Raw genomic sequence first — 12,961 nt, 5'->3', positions numbered from 1 at the left:
GTTTAAGTGATAACGTGTATTCTTTATATTGCAGGGGCAACATGCAAAGTTCAAGAAGTATGTGGGTCATAGTGCTCATGTAACCAACGTTCGATGGTTACATAATGATTCTGTGCTACTGACTGTAGGTGGTGCTGATACTGCTTTGATGATCTGGACTAGAGAGTTTGTGGGCATCCAAGAGAGTAAACTGGTTGACAGTGAGGAGTCAGATACAGATGCGGAAGAGGATGGAGGTAAAAGAAGAATATGCAAAATACATATTAAATTTAGTCCTAATCTCACAAAGACTCACATATGTTCTTAACTTTAAGCATGTGAGGATACCATTGAGTTCAATGGAACTCCTCATGTGCTTAAAGTTAAGTAAGTGCTTAAAGTTAACTATGTGTAAGTCTTTGTAGGATCAGGACCTAAGGGTACGTCTATACTACCCGCCGGATAGGCAGGTAGTGATTGATCTATCAGGGATCGATTTATCGTGTCTACAGTAGACACGATAAATAGATCCCCGATCACTCTGCCGTCGACTCCAGTACTCAACCGTGGTGAGAGGCAGAAGCAGAGTCGACAGGGGAACGGCAGCAGTCGACCCCGTGCCATGAAGACGCGATATAAGTCGACCTAAGAAACGTCAACTTCAGCTATGCTCTTCTCATAGCTGAAGTTGGATCTTAGGTCGACACGCCCTTCCCCCCCTCCCTCCATAGTGTAGACCGAGCCTTAGACTGCTTCTGTTGTTGCAGATCTTTCTATTTCTTATTTCTCCAATACAAAATTGAAAACAAACTACACGGGTGTCATTTTATTTTTCACATTATTAAAGGTTATGACAGTGATGTTGCAAGAGAAAAGGCTATTGATTATACAACAAAGATCTATGCAGTAAGCATCCGAGAAATGGAAGGCACAAAGCCACACCAGCAGCTGAAGGAGGTTTCAGTTGAGGAAAGGTATGGCATGCAAAGGCATTCATTTCCATATATTCAATAAATTCTTCTGACTTTCCTTTTATTGAACTAAAAAAAGTCTGTTATAAATATTGACCAGACAGCATTTTAAAATTCTTATGTCCCAGTGCATCGTTGGTTAAATTGGGGATATGTTTGTGTGCCTTAGGCAGTGGAGAAGAGTTATTTGTTAACCACAGTGGTGTCAGTCTTTTTTTTTTCCAAATTCATGTGTACAGTCTTACGTATTCTTACTTTTAGATATGAAGTGAAACAGTAAACTTAAGGCACCCCCAAGTAGGAAGTAATACCTGCTAGTCTTTGTGAACTTACATATTCAAAATTACAGGGTGAAATCTAATCATATCTCAAATTAAATGAGTTGACTTGATTCATCTTGATCTCTAGAGGATGTTTGTCCTTATCATTAAACCATAGAATTCAGCAGTCTGCCTTCAAGAGTGGTTTAGGATGTGAATAAAAAGGGCATTACTGGTCAGATCTGAACTATACTGTGCTCTTTGGTGAAGATGCTCATGTTTAAAAAATATTTATTCTTTAAAAATATTCCCACTCATCTGTGCATTTGGTTGCAGTACCAGCCTTATATCCTATAAATTCCTTGTGAGCATTTTTGAATTCCCCTATTCCCCTGGCTGCTGTGTGCTCTCTTAATTAGCGTGTGTTTGTTTTAAAAGATGGAACTGGTAGCATCACCTATAGTTTAGGTTGCCTGACTATTTCCATAATAAGACAGTAAGAAGGAGGAAGTAGTCCTATAGGAATGCAGAGCGGTGAAAAATTGGGAGGAAGATAAGGAGAGAGGGGTGTTCCAGAAGCCAGAGGATGAGAAGTAGCAAAAGGGATGTGGGAAAGGAATCAAGGTGAAGCAGAGGGAAACAGAGACAGGCCAGGGACAGAAGAGTTTGTTCTGTAACCACTACAGCATGCTTCCCTACAGAACCAGGTATTGAATCTCGGAGTCCTGACTTTCTATATTATTCTGCTTTGAGCAAATCACTGGCATTACTCTGCTGTGAAAGCACTGGAAAAGTATGTGGCTAATCCACATGGAGGATAACACTCTAGTGCTGCTACCAGTTACTATGTTAGCTAAAGTGGTAAAAGTCTGTGCTGTGGATCTAAAGGTGTGAACCCTACTGATGACTCAGAAGAGGAAACCATGTAGTGACCTGGCTGGAAGATCATCATGAAGAGGAGGCTGCAGTTCTTGGAGTGAGAGGGGCTGTGGAGTGAGATAGGATGTGTGAAGACATCATCAAATAGGGGTATGATGCTTGGCAGAGCTAATCCCCAGGACAGCCAAGGGGAGGCACCACTAGCAATGAGAGCTTCCCAGGACAGTCTCTCACATAGAGATTTACCCAAAGTCCTTCCACGCAAACCATCTCAGGCTGCCTTCTCCAGCACAGTCCTGATGGTGCCTCTTCCCCAGTGGCTGGTAGGGGAACTCTGGCCTGCCCAGTATTCCGGGTCCCAGTCCAAGGACACTGAACCCAGCAGTTCTGGGCTTTACTCTCTCAGCCCTCACTAACTTTTGAGTGCTTGACTTTGCAAGCTTCATCATCTTTTTTTTTTATGTAATTCTCTAATTAAGAAAAAAACTCTAAAAAAACAGAAATTCCACCCCAGCCGGAGCCCTCACACCCTCCTGTACTCCAACCCTCTCCCCCACACACTCTGAACCCCTAATTTCTGGCCCCATGCTGGAGCCCACATCCCCAGCCAGAGCACTCACTCTCTCCTTCACCCCAACCCCCTGCCCCAGCCCAGTGAAACTGAGTGAGTGTGGTGGAGAGCAAGCGATGAAGGGAAGTGAGGGCCTTGGAGAAGGGACAGGGCAGGGATAGGGCCTCAAGGAAGTGTCACAATTTATTTTTATTTTGTAATTAGTACCACCTACCAATAAAAAATTGGGGGGCATAGTTTTGTTATTTACTGTAGTTCTTGCAAGTAAATAGAAAAAAGAGTAGGTTAATAACTACTTGGTAATTATCAGGTGACTCCATATTTAAAGGAGCCCAAATATTCTGTACATTATGTGGCATTTGCAGTGCAATGCAGTGTGTGCTATGTGGGACTTCAAATTGGACATCAAACCTGGAAATAAAAATCGGATACACTGGAAATTAAAATGGATTAGTGATATATATTTTTGTGTTTTACTAGTTAGAGCACAGGACTCAGTCAGAACTCTGGATTCTATTCTCCGCTTAATTTTCTTGCATGTAGTTCAGCTTCTTTTATTGTTGTTTTTAAGGATGTGATGAGTTATATGGTGGACCTATTTAGTATACTACTTTAAAAAAAATTAGATTCTTATATTAGTCTCTGATTTTGGAAAGCTTCTAAACCTGTTTTTAAATCCACCTCTATTCAGGAAAGCACTTAAGCATTTGCTTAAGTTCTGTTGAAATCAATGAGACTTAAGCACATATTTAAACAAATGCTTATGTGCCCTTCCTGATTAGAGATGTTTTCCTGAGTCAAGACCTCCTGCTGCACAGAATAACACAATAATTCACTGCAAAATACACCACCCAAATTTTCATCCCAGCATGCTTAAAATTGGACACCTATATCTATATGTAAGCACTTAAAATCCCCTACATTTCCATTGATTTTAATGGGAGCTCTGGATGCCCAGTATCTCAGAAACCTGGCCATATATTTAAGTGCCTAAATGAAAATATAGGCACCTAATCCAAAGAACCTGAATTTCAAAATTTTGGCCCATATATTTTGGGACCCACAATTTTTGGAACAAAGACATGAAGTCCCAGAGTTCATGTGTTTTTAAAAATTTACATTTGGGCATCATTTCCCCCCCTGCTTTCACTATATGTACATCTTCGCCACTTTCTTTCTTAGTAACAAAATCCTTGTACTTCATTTTATCTTTCTGTAAAATGTGTATAATGATACCTACTGCACATCAACATTTTGAGGTTCATTTAGAAATGTTAAATTTTAATTGTGGGAGAATAGACCTAAGCCAGTAGTATGCATGGAATACCACACTGGATCCAGAAAACACAATGCCAAAATATACTGGGCCACATTCCCTCATATGTTCTGGCTGCTTATGCTGCTTGGGTGATACAAAAAAGCTGTATATTCAGTTTAACTGACTAAAAGTCTGGTTTACACCTGTTTTGCATTGTTGACGCATCAAAAGCAGCCATGGCATACCCATGAATCTGACCCACCGTATTTACAAGACTACTAAAGCTTCATCATTACATTAATGATTGGTGGCATAGGAGATACATGTTTCCTTATTATATTGGCCCAGATTTCCCCCCACATTTGGATTGCTTTGTGCTATTCATCCATACAAAACAACATTACAACTGCTGCAGTTAGCTGTGGGAGAATCAGATCAGAGCAGAGGGATTCTCTGGTGAAGCAGAGCCAGTAGACCTGTTCCTGCACTGCTCCCCCTGCCTGTGGCTGTGATAGGGAACACGGCCTAGGGAAGGGAGGTGCTTTATTCCAGTAGTCCCCAACTGTTATAATAATTTCTTGGCAATCAGTATAAATTTGAACACCACTCAAACTGCTGTAAACTATTGCAGAGGACAATCCACCCCACAGCCAGCCTGAGATTGAGACAGTGCAATCTTACCTTACAAAATCCCCCACCTGTTGTGCTCTGTGTGTTCTTCAGCTATTGTTTCTGTCTAATAATCACAACTAGCATATTACATTTTAACAGCTACCTGAAATTTTTCAAAAATCCCTTATCATGCAAATTAAGAGCTGCATTTTTCCATGTGTTTCACAAAAGATTCAGAGGCTGATGTTCATATTTTTATATATGAAAGGTATGGTTTGGGTTACTTTAATCACATATTATATACATGGAGTTTGCAGATCTGTATTTACTACCTTATTGCGGATCACACACATTTCATATGTAGCTTACTGGATAAAAATATGTTAAACATATGCAAATCATATTTAATACACATTTAGTTCATCTGAGTTATATGTACAAGTGACAAATAAATATGACTCATACATTTTATGATAAAAAGTTTCTTCAGTCTGAATTAAGTAGTTTGGTTTTATATGAGCCCATCAAACAATACAATTGCAATAAAAATAATTATGAATTCTCCCAAAATACTAATCACTACTCATCACTATGTTCCTACATGCAACCTAGGAATGTATTAACTGAACTCAAGGACAGCGTTCACAATTTACAAGATCAATGGCCAAATATGTCAAGGTATTTGAAGCATTCATAGACACTTGCTTCTCTGAGGCCAGTGGTACAGGATCTGCTGATGGCATTAGAACTCACCACTATACAAAGTGTGTTGAAGTTGAGACACAGGGATGCAAGCCTCAGTTCCATTACATTTTATGCTCCCATGATATTAAGGGCTGACAGTATGGTTGGAACTGAGACTAGTTTTCAGTACATCAGTGCAAAACTTTTCAGTACAAATTAAGTGAACACATCAGGCTGTTCATTATTTCTTGCTGTGTTTTTCAGTCAAAGATCTGATACATCTGTTGCTACCCCATCTTCAATTGCCTCAGCAGCGTCATGGACCATCTTATGTCAGGAATAAAAGGCAGAGTCAAGTATAAAGTGGAGTTCCATTAGTGCAGAGCAGGCAAAGCTTCACTTGACATGGATTTGGTATTGGTGGCCAGAGTAGTGCATTAAGTCATCAAAAATTCTAGAGCCTTTATACATTAAGATTAAATTGATGAATTGTCTGTTGATGGCCGAAAGGGGGTTTTTGAGGTCTGTCTTTGGGACCGATCTGGCTGATACATGCAACACTGATGTAGAACTTCCAGGTCTGCTAGGCTGACTTTATATTAGACGTCTGGGAAACATCAGAGGAGGCCCAGAGAGGCTAGATGGGAGCTAACAACTTGCAAAGACATTTGGAAGCAAGTCTCATAGCTGTGCCAGTCATACTCTTTTCCCGAGCTCAAGATTCAACATTTATGCCAGTCTGTGAGGGACATGTCCAACCATATTCTGCATGCTTCCTAAAGATGCTGGGCTGCAAGAATACAAAGAGTTGGAGATAGAACAAACTATACAAAATAAAAAACCTACAAGTTTTCTCTTGCCAATGGCTAGGAAGGCCTCAATTCTTTGACATAGCAGGAGCTTCCAGGCTTGGCATCCCCGGCATTGATTAATGAGGATAGCACTAAGTGCTGATGGAGCCAGTCACAAAAATTCTTTACATCTACTACAAATGAAGATGCTGAAGCTCCATAGTTTAGAAAAGATTACTCTTTGAGAAAGCTGACAAGACATTGAGCTGAACCAGTTCAGCAGGCTAACAACAAAATGTTTTATCACAATGGAGGCCTGGTTTCAACCTACCACTTGCCAATGAAAACTGAAAGTGTTGAAAAGGTGACTTTCTCCATGTCTGAGGAAGGAGGGTAGACTTTGTGGCTTTGGTTTACTCCTGTGCATTCAGCGTTTGGAAAAGCAAAAGGGAAGAAGGGCTGAGATTTCAGCGGTGAAATGATGATCCAGTTTGATGGACCATGAGCTTAACCATTTTTTAATAGGTCCTCAAATAAAATGTGAAGTGACCACCTCCTCATTCTCCATCACACAGTTTTTCTTCCTTTCCTCAGATAGTCTTTCCACAAACTCTTGCATCAGTCTTCACTTCCTTTCTACCCTCTAAGCCATGCACCTGTATGCATGTTATTACCCAAGCATAAGCAGTCTTCACCCACACCCATGCATACCAGATATATGCCAACATCCACATAACTAGTCACACACCAGGACGTGCACTAACACTAGCGGTAGACAGGCAAGAGTACCTTCCATGGTATCATCAGAGGAGCAGAAGGTTTCCAGCCTTCGAGTGCCTCTCCTCAGCTCCCCGGCCCCCAAGACAGAAAAGTTCCTCCCTCCCCATCCCCACAGACAAGAGGAAAGGAGCCAGGTGGATGTTTCTGTCTCCGAAGGGAGCCATCAGATCCCACCTCTCTTTTCAGGCAGGGTTGTGGGGAAGCAGGATTATTCCACTGTTTCCTTCCCTATGTAGAAGGCGAGGGGCCCAACTGTTCTTGTCTCTCCATGGGAAAGAGGCTATAAGAAGAGGGTTGATTATGATAGCTGAATTGCCACTAGCAGAGTGAGCAGTGACTTTGAACTCCATCCTGCTGTTGCAATGTGCCCTGCTTTCACCACACATCCAAGCTCTATGTAGAGACAGCACAGGTAAAGCCAGTGGAGTACAGATTAAAGTCCTGTACTGCATTGGACTTCCAACTCAGGGGCAGACTGACAGGACACTACACAATGTCGACCCTCTAAGCAGCAGGATTTTTATCCTTGTACAGGGGAAACAACTTTGTAAGCCCATCTGGACAAGTCTAACCTAACCTAAGTCAATGCCTTCAGAAAGGAGTTAAAACCCCTTGTAGCATATGCCTTTTCATTTATTGCTTTAGTTGCTTAATAAAAAATAATCATTGTGTAAGTACCTGTGAGGATTATAGAAATCATATAGTATATCTGCCTTACAAAATGTGAGATTAGTCATGGCCAGGGCTGGGAGCTGCTGAGGTTTAGCAGAGTCCAGTGGCAATGTACTGGTCAGGGAGTCTGAGTGAAGCCTCTTCAGCAGTTGCAGTTTTAGCATGTAACAGTGGGTATATATCTACATTGCAATTAAACACCCATAATTGGCCTGTGTCAGCTGACTTGGCTTATGGGGCTCAGGCTGCAGGGCTGTAAAATTGCAGTATAAATGTTTGGGCTCAGGCTAGAGCCTGGGCTCTGGGACCCTCCCCCTAGCAGAGGTGGAGCTCCAGGGAGGTGAGGCTGGGGGTGCAATTTTAAAATGTCTTTGCAGATGTATTAGTTTGTGCATTCAATTAAGATAATTAATTCATTGTTGTTTCTCTCTCCTCTCCCCCACCTTGTTTTTCTTCTCCACCCTCCCACCATTATCTGTCTTCCTCTCACCCCTTATTTCTCTTTTCTTTTCTTGCTCCTCTGATTGGCATTCGGCTCCCTGCTCTGCCTGTGTAATTTAGGAACAGGGTGTCAATCAGAGTTGCTGCAGGAATAGTCTCGCGGTGTGGGAGCCCAAAGAGCAGTGCTCCCACACCACGGGACAGCTTGGTCAGTGGCAAGACTGTCCCAGACAATCGAGGACAATTGTAAGCCGTTATATATTACTTAGGAAAATACATAGGAATTATGTCTTATATGAGAAACAGTTTAATGATTGAATTGGGATCATTTTAACTGACCAAAGCTAGAATTTAAATGACAAGAAGTACAATGAGCCTATTGCCTAACATTACGTTTCATGCCACTAATATGGGATGCATAATAATGTTTTCATTTTGTATTCTGCTAAAACTAATTCATATCCTGTGTTTGCAGCATTCATTTGTTTGACTTGCATGTCTACATGAACTAACAATTTAATAACTATGGTGATGGAAATCCTTCAATGCAGCTTGAATATGTGGAAACCCAAAAGCAGTATTAGCATGTCTAGTCCTGTTTTGTATCACACTAGTTTGTTCCATTTACTGTAAATTATCTGTCATAGGCTATTTTTCAGATTATCTACTGTGTATCATTTGAAATCCTACACTGTAGTAGGGTGCAAAAAGAGGATTTTCCTATCTTCAAATATTAGTTATTCTTTTGTTGATGATTTATTTCTTATAACACAGGGGCTCAGTTTTCAAACAAGCCTCCAAAATTGCATACACATTTTTGCACTATAAATTGAATAGTTAGATGCATAGTTACACAATTTGCTCATGCAAATATAGATTTTACGTGTATAATTTTGTGGGTGAAATTTCAGAAGCTAGCTTGGAAATGAATTCCTATTTGTATATACACATTTGTGGAGATGATTCAGAATGTATTGGAGAAAAATATATTTGGGATGTAGGAAATAACACAATGAGTCTTTTAACAGAAGAGTGGTCATTGGGGTGGAGTGAAGTCTTCTGGGATCCCACTTTTTTACCTTCTCTACAGCTCGATGTCAAAATGACCTATTCAAGCTGTAATTGACAGGACACTGCTTCCACTGTGGTTCTCCCCCAGAACTTGAACATATTGTGACTGCTGTACTCCAAGCTCCTGGTAGCGTAATGAACTTGGGATCAATCCCATATCCTCTACAAGGCAGCCATTGTGCTGTTGCCAGATCAGAGGGCTGGCCCCAGACTGTTTTTTTGTTTGTGTGAAGCTTTGTGTGCTTGAAAATGATGTCATTCCAGTACAGTGCATCTATCCACACAGAGTGCCATCAACATTTCTCCATTCTAACTTGAAAATTGCTTTCTGCTCCAGCATTGTTCAGGAACTGTCAACTGCTTTGAGGTTTTTTTATCATGTGGACTGGAGTCCACTAGGGACCATAGGGAAATCTTCAAAGGCATGTTATTTATGACCTGGCTTGAATCCAATCATCCAGAGGTGAGAGACTAATGTATTCACCCACTATACCACCTCCTTCATTCCAAAAGTTCTCCATATATTATTGAGTCAATATTTTTATTTATCAAATGTCCCCAGCGGATATCCCCCAACACACCAAATACAAATCCAGCCCCAGCACCTGAGAGAAGCCTGTAAAAAGAGATATATTTTCAGGGTATGCTAAATGTCAGCAAACTTGGATTCTGTCAGACTACTAAGGTAAATAAATACCAGAGTTGAGGAATTTCCACTAAGATCAAGTAACCATTTAAATTTGGGGACTGTTGGCTTGAGTGCCTCAGCTGATCATAACTACTCTGGTAGTATGTGGGGAGAAAGTGATCTCTCACATAGCCAATAAACAAGTTATACAAAGCTTTTTAGCTCAGAGTTAACAACTTAAATTTTTCCTGGAAGTCAGTGAAGCAAGAAACTGATGCAATATGCTGTCTGCAGCTAGCATCACCAAACAATATCTTCCAAGTTGCCCTACTTGTATTATATAGGAAGGAACCATAGATAGGTGCAGGAGGCCTATACCAAGATCCTGCAGTAGCCAAACAGCTAAATAGCTTTGCAGGATATTTACAACAATCAGCTAATTTAAAAATAAAGGTCTCTAGTTCCTGTTCAGAACTGACTATAGTTCCTATTGATCTGCTTTTCTGCTTGTTCATGTTTGGGGACTGAATTAGAATGACGTGAATGCAATGAATAGCTTCCTTTCTTAAAATACATGAAAATGGCTATGACCACCATGCATTCTGCAATATCTTACTTTTGTTTTAAAGAGTGCATCAGCATACATGTAAAATCATGCAGGATACTGAAAAAATGTTAGTGACTTTGTTGTGCTGATATGATGTTTTTAAATGATGTTTTCTTCTAACCTTGATTAAATTTTGCTTTGATCCATTATATTCCAAAGCAGGCTATTTCCAGCGTCAAATAACATTATTTTTACTCCCCTGTCCATGAAATGTTAAGAAAAAGTAATGACAAGAGAGATTGCATATTGATTGCATAGATTTCATATTACTTGAATATTATGATGTTATTATAATACACTCCCATACATACATGAGGATGGGAGAACCTGAAGAAGTTTTAGGTTTCACAAAGTCTTTACAACTTTTTTGAAAAGTTCTCGATGTTTTGTAACATATTTTAGAATGATGAGAAAAACATGTGCATTCCTTCTCAGCACACAATGGAAATTACTTTTTAAGGTCTCGCTTACATCTTTTATTATATGAACAACATTTTATTAAATCTCAGATTATAACTTCATTGCCCAAACAGATTTCCCAGGTTTGGATCCCCTTATTCTCTCTCATGCCTTTCTCTTCTTGGGAGTATGCTCTCGCTCAGGCTTACTTGTTTTCTTTTTCTGTTATTAGAACATGCACTCTCCAGCTAGCCACCTTGCCCACTTTTATGTCCCACTTGGCACCCAGGTCCTCCTCTCTGCTCATCTCCTTGCTTTTGGGCTCACTCTCAATCTCAGTTGCCAGGACTTTTTCCTTGGCCTCTCTCAGGTGACAGCAGCTTTATTTGTCTTTTTCATGTAAGGTCCTCTCTGATGGCCCAATCCTGTTTCCAATGACTTCACTAGGAATAGGATTCTCATTATTATTATCATTTTTATTATGCTTACACTAATCAGAGTCAGATTGTACTATGTGCTGTACATGCACAGACCAAGGGACAATCCCTGCCCCAGAGAGCTTATCCTAATTCTTTCTGACCTGCCCTTTCTACTGCTTTAGTCTCCTTCTTAAATAGCTCTGTCTATTTTTTTCTGCAGTCAGGCTTCTTTTTCTCTCCCTTCAGCAACTTGTACCCTTTCCTCTCTCTTCCAAATCTTCCACTCCCAACTTTTCACCTAGCCACTTAATTTATATACCTTCCCAATGCTGCAACCTCTGCTCATCCATGTTTTATCCTCCTCTTTCTGCTGCTACATCTAAATATTTCACTACCGACTTACTGGTTAGCTGAAGGGAGGAAGAGAACTGTCACACACATCTTTTTCCACTCCCACCTAACCATCCATAGAAACAGCAGGGTTAATTCTGTTCTGACTCACACAGGTATAAATCTGGATTAGGTCCATGGAAGATGAATTACAGCTGTGTAAAACTGGTGTAAAAACAGAATCAGGCCCATTATTACTAACAGAAATGAAGTCTGTAGTGATTCAGAGTGCCTGCAAATATGAAAGCCCATAACATTTGAGTGTCTAAATTTTTCTAGAATTCATTCCTCCTATCTCTTAATGTGCACACATTTTCTTTAAATTACTGGAAAGAAACCGTTAATACTTGTATTATGTTTTAACTTGCTTTCCTTTGGAGGCAGGGAATTGTCAAGTAAGTATTAACACACAGGAAAAGCACAGGTTTCTATGAATATGCTGTACAGAATGCATAGGTCACAAAGGGTAAATGTGCTTAATTTATTACAATGCAAATTTCTCACCCTCAGCACTGCCATCTTAAGTTTCAAACAAATTAGCGATGACCATAGACTTTTAAAAGTGAAAATGAACTTGATGCTGCTTTTCTTTTACATTTCTTTTATGGATCACAAAGTGAAAATAAAGCACAGAATGCATATGTGTATATATATACATGTATATGTATATATAAATACACACAATATTTGTGTGTTTAAGTACTGTGTATAGATATAGATATATATATAGATGTATGTGTTTATATTTTCAAAATAAATTTTGTGTTGGCTATTTAATTATTTACTGATTGTGCCATAGTGATAGTATCCTCTTACTTTCATCACAAATCCTGGCTTGCTTTTGTCATAAACTTTAACAGACATTCTTAGGTGAAGAAACATAAAATCAATTCATTTTAAAATTACACTAAAACAGAAAAAAGAGCAGGAAACATGCAAGAAAACAATTGACGCTTTTCTGAATTGCTTGTTTAAAGGCCTCATGCTAGTTCTGGGTTCAAATTGACCGTTGCAAAATGTTCTAGCTTAGCTTAATGTTTTATATGGAATGAAATTTTATCATCATTTGCTTCCCATCTAGTGTCTGGTGGTGATTATACCATGGTTTGGTCCAGTTATCATTGATGATTACATAATGTGTTTTGACTGAACAATTTCAGAGAAAATAAAGGAACCTTGTTTCCCTGAGAGCAAAAAAATAGAAACTGTCTCAGTACACAAGTTGACCTACCACGAGTCAACAGGAATTAGGCTAAATTATGAGATGAACTAGAATACAAACAAACATCCATTGTGTGAAACTCTTAGCAGCACTTATGAGACTGTTATGTTTCTGACAGCTACAGTTTCTATAAGGCACTCTGAAATAACTAAAATACACAAAAGTATACTCTCAGGTCAGTATAAAGTGTGTGGGAAGCATTAATATAGCTTCCTTTTTTCTCCCTGTCCTGTAGGAGCTTTAGTGCAGAGTTTGCCCGGTGATGCCAGGGTATGACCTTTCTGAATTTGTAGACTGGTGCACTCTTTAATTTCTGTTTTAGTTCTT

General features: G+C 39.7%; 2 protein-coding genes across 4 annotated transcripts in view; both read left to right on the top strand.

Moving 5' to 3' along the window:
* RPS27A (ribosomal protein S27a) overlaps positions 1 to 12,961 on the top strand; it is a 391,102-nt gene that overhangs the window by 112,148 nt on the left and 265,993 nt on the right. The window lies entirely within an intron of this gene.
* The window catches only part of EML6 (EMAP like 6), a 371,399-nt gene that overhangs the window by 315,619 nt on the left and 42,819 nt on the right, over positions 1 to 12,961 (top strand). For all 3 annotated transcript variants that reach the window (XM_050951702.1, XM_050951703.1, XM_050951704.1), the window contains 2 exons: positions 35 to 236; positions 827 to 953. In XM_050951702.1, the coding sequence (XP_050807659.1) occupies positions 35 to 236; positions 827 to 953 (329 nt within the window). The remainder of the gene's footprint in view (positions 1 to 34; positions 237 to 826; positions 954 to 12,961) is intronic.

This window comes from Gopherus flavomarginatus, chromosome 4, assembly GCF_025201925.1.
Source record: "Gopherus flavomarginatus isolate rGopFla2 chromosome 4, rGopFla2.mat.asm, whole genome shotgun sequence".
Classification (NCBI taxonomy): domain Eukaryota; kingdom Metazoa; phylum Chordata; order Testudines; family Testudinidae; genus Gopherus; species Gopherus flavomarginatus.
This window is presented reverse-complemented; position numbering and strand designations above follow the sequence as displayed.